The sequence below is a fragment of the Schistocerca serialis genome, chromosome 2 (genome assembly GCF_023864345.2).
Source record: "Schistocerca serialis cubense isolate TAMUIC-IGC-003099 chromosome 2, iqSchSeri2.2, whole genome shotgun sequence".
Lineage (NCBI taxonomy): Eukaryota > Metazoa > Arthropoda > Insecta > Orthoptera > Acrididae > Schistocerca > Schistocerca serialis.
This window is the reverse complement of record NC_064639.1, coordinates 52,821,752-52,845,046: the sequence shown is the minus strand read 5'-3', so window position 1 is coordinate 52,845,046 and position 23,295 is coordinate 52,821,752. Positions and strand designations below refer to the sequence as shown.

The 23,295-nt window shown below is 40.3% G+C and overlaps 1 protein-coding gene across 1 annotated transcript in view; it reads right to left on the bottom strand.

Moving 5' to 3' along the window:
* The window catches only part of LOC126455722 (dynein axonemal heavy chain 3), a 1,249,696-nt gene that overhangs the window by 11,453 nt on the left and 1,214,948 nt on the right, over nt 1-23,295 (bottom strand). Inside the window, exon 69 of the mRNA XM_050091491.1 lies at nt 13,831-13,855. Coding sequence (XP_049947448.1) covers nt 13,831-13,855 — 25 coding nt within the window. The remainder of the gene's footprint in view (nt 1-13,830; nt 13,856-23,295) is intronic.

Genomic DNA, 23,295 nt, shown 5'->3' with positions numbered 1-23,295 from the left:
GAATGTTTCCTGTTTAGATGACACTGTGCAATTTGCAACTTTGCAATATGTGTTGATTTCTTTTGTGAAGCGACCGTTGGTGTAAGGGTTAAGGAGGTTGAAATTTTCTGATAAAACACAATGGCTGTTGAGAAGAAAGACTGTGCACCCTGGTAAATTTGCTTTATCAAAATGGCAGCAACAGCAGTGCTGCATTTTGGGGATATTGTTGACAGAAAAAGCTACAAAGGGGTCCCATGTCAATAAAAGTGCTAAAAACAATACCAAAAAATTTGAAGAAACGGATGAATTAGGTGGTGCAGCAGGAGGACGGAGGCAGTCCATTCACATGGAAGTAGTTGATGAAATTAAAGTAGCTATAGCTGACCATGCAGCCAGTGCTACAGCTATGTCATGGGAATTGTTTCCCCCTGGTTGAAAGTTCAAAAGATTTTGCGTCAAATTTTACACTGGTATCCCTACGAGATTCAGAATGTGTACCAAAAGACACATCAACATAAGCTCCAATGTTGTGACTTTGCCCTTAGTTTTTTGGCGCACACAGAAATGGATGACATGTGGGCAGAGAATATGCCTTGGATGGACAAGGCATATTTTGCTCTGCACAGTGCTGTGAATGCACAGAACAGTCACCTATGGGGTTCTGCTCTGCCACATGTTGTACAGGCACATCCACTGCACTCAGCTTCTATGAACATGTGGTGTGGTTTCACAAGCTCCTTCATTTTGAGTCCATTTTTCTTCGAGGAGATGACACCTGAGAGTCTGTTAGGTGTAAGTTATATCTGCATATTATAAGGACCTCCTTGTGCAATATATGATTCCAACTTTGCAAGAACGTAACTGCATCCACAACACTATTTTCACGCAAGAGCAGGCAACACCACATGTTGCTTGCCAGGTGAAAGATTTGCTTTGGGAAACCTTTGCTAATGAGCACATCATCTACAGGAAATTTCATGATGTTTGGCCCAACATCCAAATTCTTCAACCTACACTCCTGGAAATTGAAATAAGAACACCGTGAATTCATTGTCCCAGGAAGAGGAAACTTTATTGACACATTCCTGGGGTCAGATACATCACATGATCACACTGACAGAACCACAGGCACATAGACACAGGCAACAGAGCATGCACAATGTCGGCACTAGTACAGTGTATATCCACCTTTCGCAGCAATGCAGGCTGCTATTCTCCCATGGAGACGATCGTAGAGATGCTGGATGTAGTCCTGTGGAACGGCTTGCCATGTCATTTTCACCTGGCGCCTCAGTTGGACCAGCGTTCGTGCTGGACGTGCAGACCGCGTGAGACGACGCTTCATCCAGTCCCAAACATGCTCAATGGGGGACAGATCCGGAGATCTTGCTGGCCAGGGTAGTTGACTTACACCTTCTAGAGCACGTTGGGTGGCACGGGATACATGCGGACGTGCATTGTCCTGTTGGAACAGCAAGTTCCCTTGCCGGTCTAGGAATGGTAGAAAGATGGGTTCGATGACGGTTTGGATGTACCGTGCACTATTCAGTGTCCCCTCGACGGTCACCAGTGGTGTACGGCCAGTGTAGGAGATCGCTCCCCACACCATGATGCCGGGTGTTGGCCCTGTGTGCCTCGGTCGTATGCAGTCCTGATTGTGGCGCTCACCTGCACGGCGCCAAACACGCATACGACCATCATTGGCACCAAGGCAGAAGCGACTCTCATCGCTGAAGACGACACGTCTCCATTCGTCCCTCCATTCACGCCTGTCGCGACACCACTGGAGGCGGGCTGCACGATGTTGGGGCGTGAGCGGAAGACGGCCTAACGGTGTGCGGGACCGTAGGCCAGCTTCATGGAGACGGTTGCGAATGGTCCTCGCCGATACCCCAGGAGCAACAGTGTCCCTAATTTGCTGGGAAGTGGCGGTGCGGTCCCCTACGGCACTGCGTAGGATCCTACGGTCTTGGTGTGCATCCGTGCGTCGCTGCGGTCCGGTCCCAGGTCGACGGGCAAGTGCACCTTCCGCCGACCACTGGCGACAACATCGATGTACTGTGGAGACCTCACGCCCCACGTGTTGAGCAATTCGGCGGTACGTCCACCCGGCCTCCCGCATGCCCACTATACGCCCTCGCTCAAAGTCCGTCAACTGCACATACGGTTCATGTCCACGCTGTCGCGGCATGCTACCAGTGATAAAGACTGCGATGGAGCTCCGTATGCCACGGCAAACTGGCTGACACTGACGGCGGCGGTGCACAAATGCTGCGCAGCTAGCGCCATTCGACGGCCAACACCGCGGTTCCTGGTGTGTCCGCTGTGCCGTGCGTGTGATCATTGCTTGTACAGCCCTCTCGCAGTGTCCGGAGCAAGTATGGTGGGTCTGACACACCGGTGTCAATGTGTTCTTTTTTCCATTTCCAGGAGTGTATATCTGCATGACGTTTGGTTGTGGGGATACCAGAAAGATCATGTTGATCGTGGGTGTAACTCAACTCTTCCTGATCTAGAGGACAGCATCCACTGACAGATCAATCTGATTACACTAGATACACTGTGAGCAAGTGTTGAGATCATCTTAAGAACAAATGATACAAATTTTGAGAATTTTCCAACAACAGAAATTATAGAAGTGTCCAGTCCCACAACTGGTACTTTTGGTACCAAAATATCAAGGTTATTTTGGGGTTTTGGTAGGAACTGTCAGTGAACAAATGGTGCTTTTGTAAGCCACCTTAAGTCCAACATACACCTCACCCAATGCAAAAGAACCAGCTCATTTTCTCAATTTTGTCTGGGGAAAGTGTGCAATGTTTAAATTTTTACTCTATTCTGTGGGACAGCTACAGTATACCCGTTTTTCTGACAAGTATACAAATGGTCACTAGGCTATCCAAAACACACCTTTTCTCTGTGATTAATAGAGAGAAAGATATGACCAGCTGAAAAATTGCATTTTCAAATGTGGCTTTTTGCACAGACCAAAAGACATTCAGTATCAAGTAGGAGAATGATAAAGAAATTTAATGTGATTCACAAAATCTTATTACCAGAATTCTCCAGCATGTTCATATTTGTACACTAAGGGAAGACACAAATGGATAAATTAATTAAGGTGTACAGGATTGGAATGCAGTGCATGTTTATAATTAATATACAGTACTCTGGTTTAGAAAAAGAAATGATATCAGTTTATTTTCTACAGGGATTACATGGCAAGGCATGCCAGGGACTGCGGTAAGATAACTCCAGCAGCCCCAGACCCATCTAAAAGGAAAAGGGAAAATTAAAAGGTAGAGCCATTTAGCATCTGCTCCAGAAGGTAGTTCAGAACAGAGGAGAGCAATGTTTTCTCGTCATGGCTCTGACAACCCTCAGTTCCACAAGCGAGGTAATCCTGCCTGCGACATGATTCCATTGGGCAGGTGGCTTTGCTGACGATGGCTTGTTGTATTCTGGTGTGAACCGGCTGACTGTTATCACGTCAGCTGAGAGGCAACAGATGAAAAAAGTGGCCTCTGTGTAAAATTTAAATAATAAAAATAACTTGTGTGCATGACCGGGGAGGCACCTTGTACAAATGCACCTACTCTGACCATCAGTACCTAGTGGTTACAGACAGGAACGTGAGCCACTACACGAGTGGCAGATTGTTGGCCCGAAACTCGACGTTAGTACGGAGCCCGTACAGACCAGTATTATTGCGATGACAAACTGAGAGGCCTGGGAGAAAAGCCATGGGGGCTTCGTGTCTGGCTGGGCGGAGTCACTTGTGAATTCCACTACCCTGCAGTCAGCAGCTGATGCAGAGCAGACAGCCTTAGATCACCTGCCCATGCCGTTGCCTCTTTCTCATGTTTTGTGTCCATCTGGCTCTTTTTGTTTAATTCTGCTGATGAAAAGAATGGCTGTGTCTGCCTGGCTCTCTCTTAATCTGCATTTGGCCTGGAAATATTACTGTTCCCTTTGAACATCTTTTACGTTTCACCATCCATCCCTATTGCCATGACCCTGGTATTCAGTACAGCCTGATATTTCCTGAAGAATCCACCTGTAAAACATGTCACTGAAATAATTACAGAATTTTATTATTGTATTTATGACTCAAAATACAACGTCAGAGGTACCTCATTCAGCCATGATGCCTTTCCACTGCTGAGCGGCCTAGTTGATTCTCTAGTGCACGAATATTGACATTTCAGTATTTGTGTAATGCTCGAAAGGAGGTGCCACATTATTATTTTCCACAGAGAAACGATTTGGGAAGAAAACTATTTCAGTCTTCTCCATGCTTTCTTCCATTTTGGTGCCTGTGTGGCCAATGAACAACGGAACTGATGATTTCAATCAACTTACTAACATTACATACCATAATTTCTTAGAATTTTTCATAAGATCAGCTGGTAAATTATTAGTTTTGAATTCTCTTAACACTTCTTTAATTGTGCTCCTTACATCGATTTTGGCTTTGTTCTGATTTTATTTTCAAACTACACTTTTAATTCACTTACATCTGTGCTGAGGATTTTTTCAATTTTGCAAAATCTTTCTGACTTGGCTATTGAAGCACAGTGGGTATTTTAGATTCCTCTCAGCCTCGCTCAGCACATAATTTGGAACTATGCTACAAATCTTTTTGATTGTAGAACAACACTGGAAATACCCAGCTGGAATAATACATAAAATTAAGGAAAGGCAACCCCTCACCTATAGTTCAGTGACATATGGTGCATAGAATCGAGCAACAGAAAACAGCATTTGCACTAACTGTCAAAATTTGCTCTTTCTCTAATAGAAGTACACATATCCACACACCTGCAGCCACTGTGGGAGTGTACGTTTGGGTGTATGTATGGTTGTGTGTTTGAATTTGTGCTTCTACAAGAGAAAGAGCAAGATCTCAAAAGCTAGTGTAAATACTGATTTCTGTTGCGTGTTTCTGCAGAAATGATTAGCACTTTGGCCTGTGGGTTCAAGGTCAACATTTATTTCGTAGCACGACACCACCTACCGGTAAAATGTGCCTGCGGCTCCTGTTGTCTCTATAAAGCAAAGGTAATGGATCAGTGTGACTTGAGCAGACGTGCGGGATGTCTCGCAGATGTATGCTCAACTGTACCATCACAGGGTTGCCATAAGTTTCCTCAAGTGAAATTTCCAGACGAGGTCTAGCATTTTCCCTAACAAATTTTCAGAGCTCAGGGGTAAGTAAAGACATAAGTTGACAAAAAATGTAAGAACTTCTGTATTTCTAAACGTGTTATTAACCCTGTAGTTTTGAATGAACAGCAAGTTGTCTCCTTTACAGGATTTATGATCTGGAGGATAAGTATACAGCTATGTTGTGAAAATGAAAGCCATTTTCAGATGAAGAATTTCTGTTTTTATTAATGAGTTAACTCCAACTTTGAATTAAAAGCAATCCCATAATTGCTGACACTAAATCAGAAAAAAACTGGGACAAAAACATTTTATTCACGAACTTTACTGCTTTTACCATTAGCTTACTCTTTTAGTTGCTTTGCAAGGTTCATGAACCATCGACCTTGCCGTTGATGGGGAGGCCTGTGTGCCTCAACGATACAGATAGCCGTACTGTAGGTGCAACCGCAACGGAGGGGTATCTGTTGAGAGGCCAGACAAACGTGTGGTTCCCGAAGAAGGGCAGCAGCCTTTTCAATAGTTGCAGGGGAAACAGTCTGGATGATTGACTGATCTGGCCTTGTAACACTAACCAAAACAGCCTTGCTGTTGTGGTACTGCGAATGGCTGAAAGCAAGGGGAAACTACAGCCGTAATTTTTCATGAGGGCATGCAGCTTTACTGTATGATTAAATGATAATTGCGTCCTCTTGGGTAAAATATTCCGGAGGTAAAATAGTCCCCCATTCGGATCTCCGGGTGCGGACTACTCAAGAGGATGTCGTTATCAGGAGAAAGAAAACTGGCATTCTACAGATCGGAGCGTGGAATGTCAGATCCCTTAATCAGGCAGGTAGATTAGAAAATTTAAAAAGGGAAATAGATAGGTTAAAGTTAGATATAGTGGGAATTAGTGAAGTTCGGTGGCAGGAGGAACAAGACTTTTGGTCAGGTGAATACATGGTTATAAATACAAAATCAAATAGGGGTAATGCAGATGTAGGTTTAATAATGAATAAAAAATAGGAGTGCAGGTAAACTACTACAAACAGCATAGTGAACACATTATTGTGGCCAAGATAGACACAAAGCCCATGCCTACTACAGTAGTACAAGTTTATATGTCAACTAGCTCTGCAGATGATGAAGAAATTGATGAAATGTACGATGAGGTAAAAGAAATTATTCAGGTAGTGAAGGGAGACGAAAATTTAATAGTAAAGGGCGACTGGAATTCAACAGTACGAAAAGGAAGAGAAGAAAACATAGTAGGAGAATATGGATTGGGTGTAAGAAATGAAAGAGGAAGGCACCTCATAGAATTTTGCACAGAGCACAACATAATCATAGCTAACACTTGGTTTAAGAATCATGAAAGAAGGTTGTATACATGGAAGAACCCTGGAGATACTACAAGGTTTCAGATAGATTATTTAATAGTAAGACAGAGATTTAGGAACCAGATTTTAAACTGTATGACATTTCCAGGGGCAGATGTGGACTCTGACCACAATCTATTGGTTATGAACTGTAGATTAAAACTGAAGAAACTGCAAAAAAGTGGGAATTTAAGGAGATGGGATCTGGATAAACTGAAAGAACCAGAGGTTGTAGAGAGTTTCAGGGAGAGCGTAAGGGAACAATTGACAGGAATGGGGGAAAGAAATACAGTTGAAGAAGAATGGGTAGCTTTGAGGGATGAAATAGTGAAGGCAGCAGAGGATCAAGTAGGTAAAAAGACGAGGGCTAGTAGAAATCCTTGGGTAACAGAAGATATACTGAATTTAATCGATGGAAGCAGAAAATGCAAAAATGCAGTAAATCAAGCAGGCAAAAAGGAATACTAATGTCTCAAAAATGAGATCAACAGGAAGTGCAAAATGGCTAAGCACAGATGGCTAGAGGACAGATGTAAGGATGTAGAGGCACATATCACTAGGGGTAAGATAGATACTGCCTACAGGAAAATTAGAGAGACCTTTGGAGAAAAGAGAACCACTTGTATTTCTAAGCAAAGAAGGGAAAGCAGAAAGGTGGAAGGAGTATATAGAGGGACTATACAGGGACGATGTTCTTGAGGACAACATTATGGAAATGGAAGAGGATGTAGATGAAGATGAAATGGGAGATATGACACTGAGTGAAGACTTTGACAGAGCACTGGAAGACCTAAGTCGAAACAAGGCCCCGGGAGTAGACAACATTCCATTAGAACTACTGACAGCCTTGGGAGAGCCAGTACCAACAAAACTCTACCATCTGGTGAGCAAGATGTATGAGACAGGCGAAATTCCCTCAGACTTCAAGAAGAATATAATAATTCCAATCCCAAAGAAAGCAGGTGTTGACAGATGTGAAAATTACCGAACTATCAGTTTAATAAGTCACAGCTGCAAAATACTAATGCGAATGCTTTACAGACGAATGGAAAAACTGGTAGAAGCTGACCTCGGGGAAGATCAGTTCGGATTCCGTATAAATATTGGCACACGTGAGGCAATACTAACCTTATGACTTACCTTAGAAGAAAGATTAGGAAAAGGCAAACCTACGTTTCTAGCATTTGTAGACTTAGAGAAAGCTTTTGACAATGTTAACTGGAATACTCTCTTTCAAATTCTGAAGGTGGCAGGGGTAAAATACAGGGAGCGAAAGGCTATTTACAATTTGTACAGATAACGGATGGCAGTTATAAGAGTCGAGGGACATGAAAGGGAAGCAGTGGTTGGGAAGGGAGTGAGACAGGGTTGTAGCCTATCCCCCATGCTATTCAATCTGTATATTGAGCAAGCAGTAAAGGAAACAAAAGAAAAATTTGGAGTAGGCATTAAAATCCATGGAGAAGAAATAAAAACTTTGAGGTTCACCGATGAGATTGTAATTCTGTCACAGACAGAAAAGGACTTGGAAGAGCAGTTGAACGGAATGGGCAGTGTCTTGAAAGGAGGGTATAAGATGAACATCAACAAAAGCAAAACTAGGATATTGGAATGTATTCGAATTAAGTTGGGTGATGATGAGGGAATTAGATTAGGAAATGAGACACTTAAAGTAGTAAAGGAGTTTTGCTATTTGGGGAGCAAAATAACTGACGATGGTCAAAGTAGAGAAGATATAAAATGTAGACTGGCAACAGCAAGGAAAGCGTTTCTGAATAAGAGAAATTTGTTAACATCGAGTATTGATTTAAGTGTCAGGAAGTCATTTCTGAAAGTGTTTGTATTGAGTGTAGCCATGTATGGTAATGAAACATGGACGATAAATAGCTAAGAGAAGAAGAGAATAGAAGCTTTCGAAATGTGGTGCTACAGAAGAATGCTGAAGATTAGATGGGTAGATGACATAACTAATGAGGAGTCTGTGGCACAACTTGACTAGAAGAAGCGATCGGTTGGTAGGACATTTTCTGAGGCATCAAGGGATCACCAATTTAGTACTGGAGGGCAGCGTGGAGGGTAAAAATTGTGGAGGGAGACCAAGAGATGAATACATTAAGCAGATTCAGAAGGATGTAGGCTGCAGTAGGTACTGGGAGATGAAGCAGCTTGCACAGGATAGAGTAGCATGGAGAGCTGCATCAAACCAGTCTCAGGAGTGAAGAACACAACAACAACAACATTCAATTTATAAAATACTCAGATGGTGAACATGACATTGTAAAGCACCCAGGTATAAATGCTACAATCGTTCCTCTTCAAATGCAGAACAAATACTGACACCGAAAATTTTACTTGGCTAAAATTATTTTTCATCTAATAGCGATTACAGTGACATATTATGAAATCATAATTAAAAGAAAAAAAACTTTTATGGCATAACCCAATATTTATTACAATTTATCACTCCAAAATCATATTTATTATGTTGAATACTTTGATTTTAAGGTGTATTTATTAAGACCATGTGATAGCTTCCATCAATGCTTTTTTAAGGTAAACTGTATTTTCTGTGGAATCAAATCTTTTAAACATTTGTGATGACATAAAATCGTCATACAAATTGTTTGAATCACAGTGCAAGAATATGAACAGAAAACTGTTAATCAAACTAAAATCAATAACAAATTTGAAGTGTGTCAGTACTGCTTTTATACCTAAAGCACTGACAATCTTATGATTAAATGAAAACTAAAGAGAATTTTCCTTTTCATTACGTGTTACAATGAGTGATAATTCAGTAATTTTCAGCAAATTATGTGACACTTCCAGTTCTTTCATGTAAAATTCAAACTAATTTTAAGCAGTGAGAAAACACACTGCATGTATAAAGTGAGCAGTCAACGGATTCAGGCATTATATTCAGTCTTAAATGATACAGTGTGTATTTTTACACAGCGCAGACCAAATATTTACAAGCAGCCCCTATAATTACCATCTGGGACTGGAGGACTAAACAAATGGAACAGCTATATACAAGTGCTAAAGTAAGTAATATAACAAGACACACAAATAAAAATAATAACCGTATATTTCTTTGTCCTTTGTATACAAGGGTTATGACACATTTTAAAAGGTGGAGGCATAGGGATTTTAAAATTTGTACTTGCAGTTAAGTTTCAGTAGGTACAAATGTTTAGCAAACCAACATCACACACAATGTATCTGAAAAGTCACTAAGGAAGAAAATAAGAATCTTTAACAACAATTCAAATCATAACTATAGTATACATCCTTGTAATACACTGCTGGAAATGACAATCCATGTGTGGATTAACAATACTGATTTACTACTGTCTTCTTTTTAAGTTTTGTCTCAAACCATGGAAGCCAATTTTGATATGATGAGCTGAAGACAAATATTGCTACAGATAACCCACCAAAAACTATTCTTCAGAATACATCTTTCTTTCCACAGGGGATTATCAGCTGTCATGAGCTCTTCTGACATATTAGAACTGTTGGTTTAGGACACGAACCTACACTTTTGCATAGAACTCTGACTGAATTCAGAAAATTCAGATAGGTGCTGACAGACTGAAGCAGTGATGTGAGTAACAATGCATGCCTGAGAAGGCTATGAAGTAATAGGTTCACCCACAAGATGGTTGTGAGGCTCCTCCACAACTGATGGCGATGAAGTAATGCATGTTTTAAGATACATGGCTTGAAACAGTTTTTGGCATCAACATGTGTCACATTTTGTAACTAATTTCTTTATGAATTTACTTTTCTTTGTGTGCAATCTACATCTGGCAATTCCTAAATCATCATGGATTGTTATGGACCGTGTGTTACCACCAAGATTCTGGCACTAAATATTACAAGGGGATTCAGAAAAAATGGACACAAACTAGAGTGTATAAAACATGTATTCATATCCCGACAAGCCTGGAAAACTGAACATCACAGTATACACAGAGGTCTTGTCAGTCACCTTTTTCATTAGGTTTCATACTTTGGTTAACACCTTCATCCTACTATACAGGATGTTTGAATTTTCTAGGCAACATAATGCATCAGACCAGACAAACATAGAAGAAATATGTCGTATGATATAACATTAATGTTTAGAAAATAAGAACAGCACTGGGGTACATTTAGTGACTTTCCTCTGCCAAATAGTAATACTCTGTATTTTGTCAAACAACAAATTCAAATCAATCAATGAAAACCAGTCAAAACTCCATTGTGAGGGAAGTAATCTCTACATCAATCTGACTCATTTTGACCAGTATTTGTGACTTTTTGGCCTCCAGTCCTTTAACTTGTTGGGCAATGGCCTTCTTCCATCTAGTTCTCTCGGCTTCTTCATCTTCTTCACGTTGCTTCTGCTTTAAAGCCTCAATGCATCGATCTCCAGCACTGTGACAGTCCAGAATCATTCTCTTATTAACATTAATCTTGAAGACACAGCCAGCTGATTTCAGGTCATCATATACTTGATGTATGGCTATCAATGACTTGGTTTCTTAGTTGAATATTACACACCCTTTATTAATGGAAAAAAATCTTGCTCTACAAATGCCTGACCATGGCTCAGAGTGAGAACCTTTTGAAGAAAGATGTACAAATGCTGAGAAGTGGTATCATCATCCAGTAAGTCTCTCCAAAAGTGACTGATTTTTGTCCCAGTCCTCCTGCAGTTTGCACAGAGATCAAATATATTCTCTTATCAAGAAGTTGGAAGAATTCTTTCTCACATTATCACAGTGCTTAGCATGTATCCACTTCTCTGAGGAGAATTTCTGGATGATATTCAAGATTATAGCCTTGCTAGTTCTTGGGTGGCTATTTATCACAGATGGATCACAAAGCTTATGCTTGTACAAATGCTGTTCTTCAAAGGTAACTTTAGAAGGAGACTTGAGCACATATTGACCAGAAAGTCTCTGCACTCAGTCCTGAAATTTAAAATATCTTTGGTACTACTTTTACTTTTCTGAGCTCAGACTGTACAGAATGAACTCAGTTTATGTCTGTTGCAGGAATAGGACCAACTTTATTATCAAGTTTCATATCACACACTGATTTCACAGCAGATAATACTTCAGCCTTAACAATTACAGGCATCACATCAGCTAGCAGACATGACAAAGGATTGTACAGGAAACGTGCCATGGGGGCCACACAGAATTCCTCCAAAAAGGTCATGACCTGCCCCGAAACAAAGCTAAAAAAGGATATTTTAGCCAGCATCAGAGGATCTTTGGGGTACTTCAATATTGGTCACCAGCTGTAAGTATCTATTTTAATCTTGTGTACCTTTACTTTGTGTGCATAAGGCTTTAGAAAGGGAATAACTTTTACACCCTGGCCTGCTGCATCCTCACTTTCCAGCCAGTGCAAGAAGCAAAAGTTTTTAGGGAAGGGCAGATTTTCAGATTTATTAAATCTTTTTAGTCGGGTCTTCTCATGGGTACATTCTTCAACACATTACAAATCGATCTCATGAAAGGTACAATGCCCCAGTAATTCTTGAAGCTTGCATTCTTTGTTATGAATTATAAAAATTAATTGTCTGTATTTTCTGTTTGCATGAATCACTACAGGGAGCAAGTATTACAAAAAGACAAAAATTGAGGAGAAAAATTTTGAAAGGAACAAGAATCAGATGCAAATCATGTAAAATTTTCCATAGTAAGCTGTTTTATTCGGCACAGTAAAGGTAGGACAGCTACACAAGTTGCTTGCATGGTTATGCTTGGTAGCACCTCTTTTGATGTAGATATAAACTTTTCCTCATTATTTCCTTACTTGAATTTTGTGGAAAAAAAATTTACAAGAAATTTTCTGTGTGATATGTATTGTCAGTAAAACGAATAATTGTGACCCCAGATAAATTCAGCATCGGCTTTTAACAACTCTTGGAGTGGCCTGGCTTTGATACAAAAGTCTCTGATAAAAAAACGGTAATAACAACATAATATGAGGAAGCTTCCCACATCTCTAATACTGTTAGGAATAGGAAATTCCATTATAGATCTCAACTTTTCTGGGTATGGCCACACACCTTCGTGTGACACAAGGTGTCCAAGTATTTTGGTGTCTTTTGCTCCAAAGAGACATATTCTTGGATAAAGTTTCAGTCTGCCTTGTTGGAGACACTTAAGAATGGCCCTCAGTCTTTTTATGTGTGTTCATCGAATGTCTCTGAGAACACTATAATGTCATCTGAATAACAAAGACACATCGTCCAATTCAGGTGACTTAGAAGATTATCCATCATCCATTCAAAGGTTGCTGTGCATTACACAAACCAAATGGCATTACCTTAAACTCATACAGGCCCTCAGGAGTGATGAATGCAGTTTTCTCATGATCAGCCTCATCTCCTTCGATTTTCCAGCATCCTGAGTATGTGTCCATGGTTGAGAAAAACTTAGCCCCCTTCAGACAATCTAATGTATCATCAATTTGTGGAAGGGGTAAACGTTCTTTTTAGCTATTGCTGACACACGGTATGCTCTCTGGCTTATTGGTTGATGGTCTCCAGTGCTAATCCGGTGCTTCACCATCGATTTGTCTAATTTGCTCTTCACCTGTGGATTCTGAGAACTCTTGAAGAATGGCAAGTAGCTTCTTCTGTTGTTCCTTAGTGACATCTGGTGACAGTCAAGCTAGAAGATCTTGTGTCATAGTGGTAGGACCAATTTTGCCCACAAACTCGGTATGGGAGGTTTCTATGATGGTCACCTGTTCAGCAATTAATGGCTCAGAGTTTGCTACACACATGCATCTTGGAAGGATCTGTGGTTCTCGGTGACAGTTAACTATCCAAAATTCACCAAATCCATTCTTAAATGTGATGACAGAGGCTGGGACGACCAAGTTAGTCTTCAGTGGTATGCTTCTCTTACATTCCCCTACAAGACCCATGGATTAATGCATGGCATGACACATGACAGTTACCTTTCTAGTGCTGACTGCAAGAATATCACTTCATTCAGCACACATAGTCTCCACACACTCGAATGCGCATCTTCCTGTCCACAGTATCTCATCTCATCTAGCACAATCCTTGAGCAACCACAATCTATAATTGCTTAAGAAGCTTTCAAAAAGTCCCATCTGAGAATGAGGTCATGACTACACTCTTGTAAGATGATGAATTCCAAGGACTGTGTATGGCCACTTATACCCACATGAATGACACGTCTTCCTGTAGGTTTTACATATATCCCATTCTTCCTTGTTATTAGCCACCTTCAGCAAAGATGTTTTGTTGTCAATGAATAAGGTTTTCTGCAACTGGCGACAGTACTTCTACGAAATGACTGAATTTGATGCTCCAGAGTCCACAAGAGCTTGGGCTGGTCGGCCATCCATGAGGATATCGACGTAGTTTCCTATCATTTTTTTAGTGATGGATGGTGGAGGATTTCTCTCTTTGGCAGCCTCACCTCCAAGGAAGGTCGCATCTTCTAGTTTTCCAGGTCGCAGTGGCTAGGTGAGCAGCTGAAGCTTCTAAACGGTGATGGAGATCTGGATTGGTGTGTTGGGGAGCATCCTCTCCAGCGGCTAGCTTGCGGCGATGGTGACCTACGTCATCCTGCACCCACATCCTCTTGTTCATCTTCATCGGCTAAGATCAGTCTGCTGTCTTCTGGCGTGGGCGTCATCAAATATCCACCGCCTTTCTTGAGAATAGCGCACCACATGTCCCGGTCGTCCACAGTGGGAACATACTGGTTGGTTATCCAGGGTCCTCCAGACATCAGTCTTCCTTCGTGCACAAACAGGTTCTTCTTGCAGCATTGTAGGAACTTAACCTTGCCTTGGTCTCGACCTTTTTATTGTTTTAAAGGCAAATGAAGGACGAGAGATTGGGTTTAATGTCTGTTCCACTTCCTCCCTTATGACCTCTCGAAGCATCTCGGTTTTTTGCTTGCCGTACAATCCAAGCGCCTTCTGAACTTCCTCTCTCACTATCTGACATAGAAGACTTGTGAAATTAGTTTCTTCCTCCATCACAGACATCGATACGAAACTATTTTATGAAATCATCTGTTGTTGAAACCTCCTTCTGGAGTAGGGCTTGATACATATCCTCAGCATCGTTCATGAGATGTGCAACCTTATCTCCCTGCTTCATTCTAGGATGCACTATTTTACACAGCTCCAATATATCTTGAATGTAGGGTGCTGTAGTTTCTCCTGGATGCTGTGCCCTGCACTTTAATTTATCTTCAGCCTTGCACTTCTGTTGTGTGTTGCTGAAATACTTGGGCCTGGAATACATCCCAGCTTGTGAATTTCTCGTTGTTCTCATAAAATTGCTTGGCAGTTCCCTCCAAGTAGAAAAATATGTTAGCCAAACACACGGTGTCATCCCATTTGTTAAATTTGGCTATACGCTCATATACCTTCAGCCACTTGTTTGTATCTTGGCCATCATCACCAGAGAGCCTGGAAGGATGTCTCATGTGGTGTTCCTCTTCTTCTTCTTCTGTCTCTGATACATTGCGATGTGTTGAATATGGCTCGAACTCGTGTTTCTTGCCACGTAAACGGTGGCTCTGTCGTGGCCTGATGGGAGCCACTGTGCTGTTGATAATATGCGCTATCACAAGTTCCAATACCCAGCGCCTCCACCAGAATGATGTCACGCAGAAGAAGATGTAATTAGATGAATGACAAAACTAACTTCACTTAACGAAGGTTTATTCAGCACTTGCACATACAAGAGCACAGAATGAACTGCCTCCGGCCAGAACACATATAATATATATACAGTTACAGAACATTCCAGTACAATGATTCTTGACATTTGTAGATATTTCTAGAGTGTACTCAAACCAAATAAAGAAATTAAAATTTTACAGTTCAGGTGAGTTTTGAACTCACAAGCCTTTGTGCAACAGTCTAGTATCATAACCACTACACCACAGTGACTGTGCTACTCACTTTCTTCTGCAACAATAGTGGTGTCATCAGCAAAAAGAGTAAATTTGCTCTCAGGGTTTGTACAAAGTGGGAGATCATTGACAAAGATAAGAAACAGTAAAGGCCCCAAAATAGATCCTTGTGGCACTTCACACTTTAACGTGCCCTAGTCTGATGATAACAGGACAGCCATCGAAACCATTTAGTACCACCTTCAGCACCAGCTTCATATTGTGTAGATACGATTCAAGCGATCTACCAGTACTACCTTTCAAACCATAAAAATTGGCCTTCTTTAAGAGAATATTGTGGTCAACACAGTCAAAGGTGTTTGACAAGTCACATAAAATTCCAGTTGGTGACATTTTGTTATTTAGTGACTCAAGTATTACATTTGTGAGAGAGAAAATAGCCAGCTCTGTTGATCTATTCTTTTGGAAGCCAAATTGAGTTTTGTTGAGGATGCTGTGTATGGTGAGGTGCTCTACAATTCTTTTGCACATTACTTTCACTAACATTTTTGAAAAGCAACTTAACAGAGATATTGGACAGTAGTTGGATAAATTAGTTTTTGGCCTTATTTAATGAACCCTTACAACCAACATGATCTGCTGCAGGGAAAACATTATTTCTTCCGATAGATGCTGCTCCATAATATAATATGCAATGTATTATAAACTAGATTATCACTAGATAAGATGGTGGTCCTGCGTATAGACATGCTAATCAACAGATCCACAGAAAATTACAAGTTTTTAAATCCTGTGAGTGTAAAATGTAGTAAGGTGAGAAATGGTGTTAAATTATGTTCATTGTCACGAAAATGGATCCATTGACAATGTTTAAACACTTTAGAAGAAAGAAAGATGACTTGCGTCTGTGGAAATGTGTGCTGTAGTTATTATGATATATTATGTTTACAAAAGGAATATCAAGAAGACTGCATGACTGCTTCATTAAAATATGATCTTATGTTAGCCAAACTGTATGTACAGAAGCTTGAAAAAGTGATAGAAGTCAATTCAGAGTGTAGTGAAACGGTTGTAAATGGGAAAATGATAACTTCATATAGCCCAAAAAGTTCAATCGTGTCAACCGTAACGAGAACAACTTCAGGTTCCCAGTAGCAAATAATTTTTAACTTCTAATGTATGATGAGCCTAAAAGACGTGAAAACAGCGAAAGGAACGAAGTACTTTCACCAAATGCAGAGATTAAAAACCAGTCAAGTACGAAATCTTGTAATAACAAGTAAGGAAATACCAGTATTAGCAGGGAACATACATATCATGAGAATATGCCAACCTCAAGTAAGAAGAACAAAGAAGATATTTGCCTGCTCTCAGACGTGGAAAGGGCTTAGCTGGTATCGTGTAACATGCAAACTATATTTAAGGTTAGTGGAATAATGAAACCAGGCACTCCCTTGAATGAAATTCTAAAAAACTGTGAACATTTTTTGGAGCCTGGAAGAAACTGTTTAATAATCGGAGGTGCTAATGACGTTTATAGGAATGAGGGTAAAGTCACCACAATAGCACTAAGAAGCTCACTACAGAAAATTACAAACGTGAACTTCTATGTTGGAAGTATACCACAAAGACACGATCTGATGGAAAAATCTTGTGTCAACAAAGAAATCGCTGTTACTAATAGAAAATCTGAAAAAATATGTCGGAGCTTCCTGAATGCCACATATGTGAATGTACCAGCTTCAAAAAGAAGTCATTTTACCAGGCATGGGCTACACAGAAATAAACTTGGAAAATCATTCATTAGTTGAGAAATACTTAATGCAGTGTTAGCAGTTGAAGACAAGAATTGCCCTACCATACCACTACCACCACCTATCACAGCAACTGAAATTCTCCAACTTAAAAATGAAACTGATTTACTGGCAACAGATCCAGCAGTAGTATCTTCAATTGCCACAAAAGTAGCTGAAGCAAATGAAGCCTACACAACAACTCCAACAGTATCAGAAGCAGCTACAGACTACACAGCACCATCATTAGCAAGAAATGTGCTTACGGACAGCGAGTCATCAGATACAACAGGAATTCTAGCCTCAAAAGTTGCAGCACAGACTGCAGATTAGTCTCATGGGCCCTATACTGATGGCTAGCACCATCTATAGGGAAATTCCAATTTCATACTTCTACACCTGGTTTACATTCCTCACTTGGTATTTTTCTAATTTGGGTATAGATTTAGTGGGCAGAATGTAAGGTTATGGTAGTAAGGTTACTGCATCTTTGGATCTCTTTATGTCTGTCAAGAGGGCCTAATCTAAGATGTGGACGAAACCTGGCATGTGGCTATTGAGCATGCAGGGTGCAGTCATCTGCAAGTTGTGGCTCACATTGGCAAAAATGATGCCTGTTGCTTGGATTCTGAGGCCATCCTCAGTTCATACGAGTGGCTAGTGGAAGTGGTGAAGGCTGGTGTCCATGTGCACAGGGTGCAAGCAGAGCTCACAATTTTCAGCACAGTTCCCAGAGTTGAATGGGGTGCTTCTATTTTGAGTCGATTGAAGGGTGTCAACCAAAGGCTCCACCAACTCTGTGACAGTCTTGGCTGCAGGTTTCTGGTTCTGTATATTTGTGTGGAGAATAGTACGACCCCCTTGATAGGTCAGGGGTGCACTACTCAAAGGAAGCAGCTACTCCAGTACCTATCCAGTGAACATGGGGGGGTTTTAGGCTAGGTGGTAGTCTGAGGCACTCTAACGAATGCTCACTGATCAATGCATGTAGTGAAATCAGAATGTGTTCAGAGTAAAGACACTTCCACTGTCAAAAGTTTATCACTAAAGTGTCAAAGTATTCATAACAAGCTTTCCAACTTTATCATGTCCCGGAAATTTGTCACATTCAGATTATTCGCATGTCCAAGAGCTGGCTGAAACCCAAAGAAGAAAGCTCTGAGATATTTAGCGAGACACAAAATGTACATCAGAAAAACAGATTAGACACCAATGGAGGGGTGTGTGTTCATTACAGTGACAAAAATATTGTCTCTAGTGAGATCAACTTTGAGGGTGATTGTGAAGCTAGAGGGGTGAATATAACAGGTCTAGGTGAAATCAAGCTAATTGCTGGATGCTTTTATGGCCACCTGATTCCAATGTGACAGTTTTACAGACATGCAAAGAAAGTCTGTGCTCAGAAGTGCAGAACTACCCAGACTGACCAATATTAGTTGAAGGCAAATTTGATCTACCACGTTCAGACTGGGATGTCTATGGGTTCGTTGCAGGGGTATGGACAGATAGTCCTTTGAAGTATTTTTGAACAAATCTTCTGAAAACTGTCCTGAACAGACAGTTAGACAACCCACACCAAATACAAAGATATTGCAACTTGTAACAACAAACAGGCCTGACCTTATAAGTGGTGTCAGCACAGAAACGGGGACTAGTGACGATGATAGCATCACTGTGATGATGGTTATTAAAGTTAATATATCAATAAAAAATCTGGGAGAGTATTTTTACTGGGAAGAGCAGATAAGTAGTAGTTAGCATCCCACTCAGACAATGAAAGGACATCATTTAGTTCCAGTATGATGTACATAGAGGAATTACGGGCAAAGTTTGAACAGGCTGTAAATCGTGCCCTGGAGTAGTATGTGCCAAGTAAGTGGATTAAGGATGGTAAAGGTTCACCAGGGTTTAATAACAAAATCTGGAAAATGCTAAGGAAGGGAAAGTGCAAATTACAATAGGCAAAAGTTAGTAGATATTCATGCATCTGTATAAAGGTTGATGTGTGGAGCCTACAACAACTACCACCAGATACCTTAGCGAAAGAGCTTGCTAAGAACCCAAGAAAATTGTGATCGTACATAAAACTGCTAAGTGGGTCAAAGGGTTCTATCCAATCTCTAGCTGACCAGTTTGGTATGGCAATACAGAATATCAAAATGAAAGATGAATTTTTAAATTTCATGTTTAAGAAATTTTTCACACAGGAAGAGCATACAAACTAACCAACATTTGATCATTGTACAGACTCCTGTATGGAGGACACAGTTAACAGGCATCTCTAGCATAGAGAATCAAGTGAAAGAATTGAAAACAAATAAGTCATCATGTCCAGATGGAATCCCAATTTAGTTTCACAACAAGTACACTATGACATTGGCCCCTTACTTAGCTTGCATTTATCATTAATCTGTTCTCCAGCACAAACTCCCAAGTGAATCAAAAAGTGAATGGAAAAAGTGCAGATGTCTCCTGTATATAAGAAAGGCTAAAGAACAAAACAGCACAATTACAGACAAATATCCTTAACATCAGTATGCCACAGAATTCTAGAACATATTCTCAGTTAGAATATAATAAATTTCCTTTCGGCAGAAAAGCTTTGGTCCTCAAATTAGCCATGATTTATCAAGTATGACTCTTGAGAAATTCATCTTGCCCTTTTCTCACAGTATCCTGTGAACCATGGAAGAAGTGCAATAGGCAGATTCCATATTCTTAGATTTTGAAAAGCATATGACATGGGGCCCCACTGTAGACTGTTAATGAAGGTACGAGCATATGGAAGGTGTTCCCAGATATGTGGGTGGCTTGAAGAACCCAGTATGTTGTCCTTGATGACAAATGTTCATTAGAGATGAAGGTATCATTATGACTTATGAGTGCTTCAGTGAAGAGTGACAGAATCACTATTATTCTCTCTAAATATAAACAAACTGAGAACAGGATGAGCAGCAATCTATGGCTGTTTCCTGATGATGCTGTGGTTCTCAGGAAGATGTTGTCATTGAGTGATTGTAGGTGGATAGAAGATGACTTAGCCATAATTACTAATTGGTAGGAAGACTGGCAGCTGGCTCAAAATGTTGAAACATGTAAGTTAATGCAGATGAGTAGAAAAACATTCTGTAATATTTGATTACAGTATCAGTAGTATGCCACTTGACACAATTATGTTGATTAAATATGCAAGCATGACATTAGAAGCCAATATGAAATGGAATGAGCCTGTAAGGATTGTAGTAGAAGAGGCGAATGGTCAATTTAAGTCCTAACTTTCGGTCATCTGTAAAAGAGACCATAAATGTAACACTAATGTAACTGCTTGAGTGTTTGGGATCCCCACCAGGTTCAATTAAAGGAAGACATCAAAGCAATTCAGAGGCATGTTGCTAGGTTCATTAGCAGCAGGTTTGATCAACACACAAGTGTTGTGGAGATGCTTTGGGAACTCGAACAGGAATCCCTCAGGGGCAGAGGACATTCTCTTTGAGGTATACTATTGAGAAAATTTAGAAAACAGGCATTTGAAGCTGACTGGTGAATTATTCTACTGCTGCCAATGAACATATTGCAAAAAAAAAAAAAAAAAATTGAATCAATTGTGGGTTCCTGGTGAAGAATTGTAAATTAACTAAACAAACACTGTTTTTGGCCTTGTTTCACAATTTCATTGTTAATGTTATTCCATAACCTAGGTTTTGGGTTATAAGCTGAAAATGGGCTTATAACCTGAAACCTAGGTTGTGCAATAAAATTAACAATAAAATTGTGAAACAAGACGAAAAACAATGTTTGTTTAGTTAATAAGAGATATTAGTGTTCGTTTTTGTATCATTCTATTTGCAAGTGGAACAAGAAAGGAAATAGTTAGTAGTAGTAGTATAATGTACCCTCCACCACACACCATACAGTGACTTGTGCAGTATGTATGTAGATGTAGATATAGATTACTCTGAGTGGGGTTGAATGGAGCATGGTGATTGGAGTAATGGGTTATTGTTTGACGTGAGAGAAGAACCCAGAATTCTAAGTAAAAGAGGAGCAGAGAAGTGGATTTGTTTATTTACATTTGTCCTAATAAATAAGTGTTTCAGTGAAATACAAGGTTTTGATTTAACTGTTGTCTTCTAAAAGTTTTAGGGTTTCAATCTTAAAGTAGTAATGAGTGATGTTGCACATGATGATTCAGCTCTTGCTCACCCACACCCATACCTTACATTAAATTATGAGCAAAGTACAGTATCTTCGCAAAGACATTCTACTTTCTTGTTGTGAAAAGGATCCAGTAAAATAATTATCCACTTTTAAAAAATGGAAAGTGATGTAAAGAGAAAGGTAATGCTTATCTGTCAGTCAGTCGTTCACTGTACAGGATAAAATATAACTTATTTGAAGAAAATATTGTTGAAATGGATGTTTAGTTTACAAAAATGAATGTAGGCATGCATGAAATTTGAGATGAGAGAACATGAAATACACACGAAATGACTGATTCAACTTTCTACCATGATGTGATCAAGAGAGCATGTTATACATAACTGCCCCAGAGACAAATAGCAGCTGTTTTGACACCAAATACAAATGAAAAATTTTTCTACTGTTAAAAATTAATCTTCCTAGGATATTTTTTCTTCTATATCAAATACATGACTGATCCTCACATTAACGGAAATTAAGAAACCAAAAGAAATTCTATTGCATGTGAGGCAATTTATTTCAGAGACAAACTATCTCATACCAGGAAAATCCATTATGTTCACAGTCATTGAAAACTTGACATGTGGTATTAATTCTTTAATAGCATTAAAATGAGAAGGAAATTTTAAAACAATCAGCAGGATTGTGACAAACAGAAGACAGTCCTGAAGAAAACAAATCACACAAAATAAAAAGTACTGAGGCACAATTTTACTTCCAGACACTGGGAGAGAGAAGACAGGACCACTTTATGAAAGGAAAAGAAACAACATTGCAGTTACGCATCAGAGGAGAGCCAAACAGGCCATTTATAATAAATGCAAAGGGACACATGACATCCTTGAGAGTTGTATTTTGTTGTACAAGCCCAAGCTTCCAGGTGGCCAAACAGACTAGATGTTGCAGCCATTGTACCACCTAGTGATAAAGTTTAGAAATGGCTCACATGACAGTGCAGTTTCTCAGGAGAGAGTGAGACTTCTACATTGCAGTTGGTGGAGAACTGTTAGTTTAGAGTGAAGCCATTGTTGCCATTGACATGGAAGCCCACCAAACAACTGTGCAAAACATGTTGAGTAATTTTTAAATTGTCAGTGTGGGGCAAAAGATTGTGTTTGTGGTAATTACTAAGGTGTGACAGTATAAAGAATGGTGAAGGAAGTTTTCGAGAATGGCACAGGCTGTGAAGTAGTCACAGGTACCCCTAGCTTTGATGGGATAGGAGATGTCTACGACTGGGCTGGAGGTGGTATTGGGAGGATGTATGGGGCAGGTATTGCACTGGGGTCTATTGCAGGTATTTGACCCATGAGGCAAGAGGTTGGGAGCAGGGACAGAAAAAGATATTGTGAAGATTGGGCAGATGGTAGAACACCAGTGTCAGAGGGGTAGGGAGGATACTTCTCATCTCGGTGCACGGTGAGAGGTTGTCAAAACCATGGAGGTAAATGTTATTCAGTTGCTCCACTCCTTGGTGGTACTAACTCATGAGAGGAGTTCTCTTCTGTGGTGAGTGATGGTAGGTGACTACTGAGATATGATGCAAGAGATCTGTTTCTGGACAAGGTGGGGAGGGGAAGGGGGGGGGGGGGTGGGGTAATTGTGGTATGTGAAGGCATCAGTGAGATCTTTGGCATATGTGGAGAGGGACTGTTCATCACAATGGATGGAACAAGCATGGGTGGCTAGCATACATGCACAGGACTCCTTGGTATGGAATGGGTGGCAGCTGTCTATATGGAGATATTGCTGGTGGTTGGTGGGTTGGTAGGTGATAGTGATTGGTCGGTTGGACAGAGTTACTGGTATAGCTGTCCTTGAGGTGGTGGTGGTTTGTTGGGCTGAAGAAACCAGGTGAAGTGAATGGAGGGGAAGGAG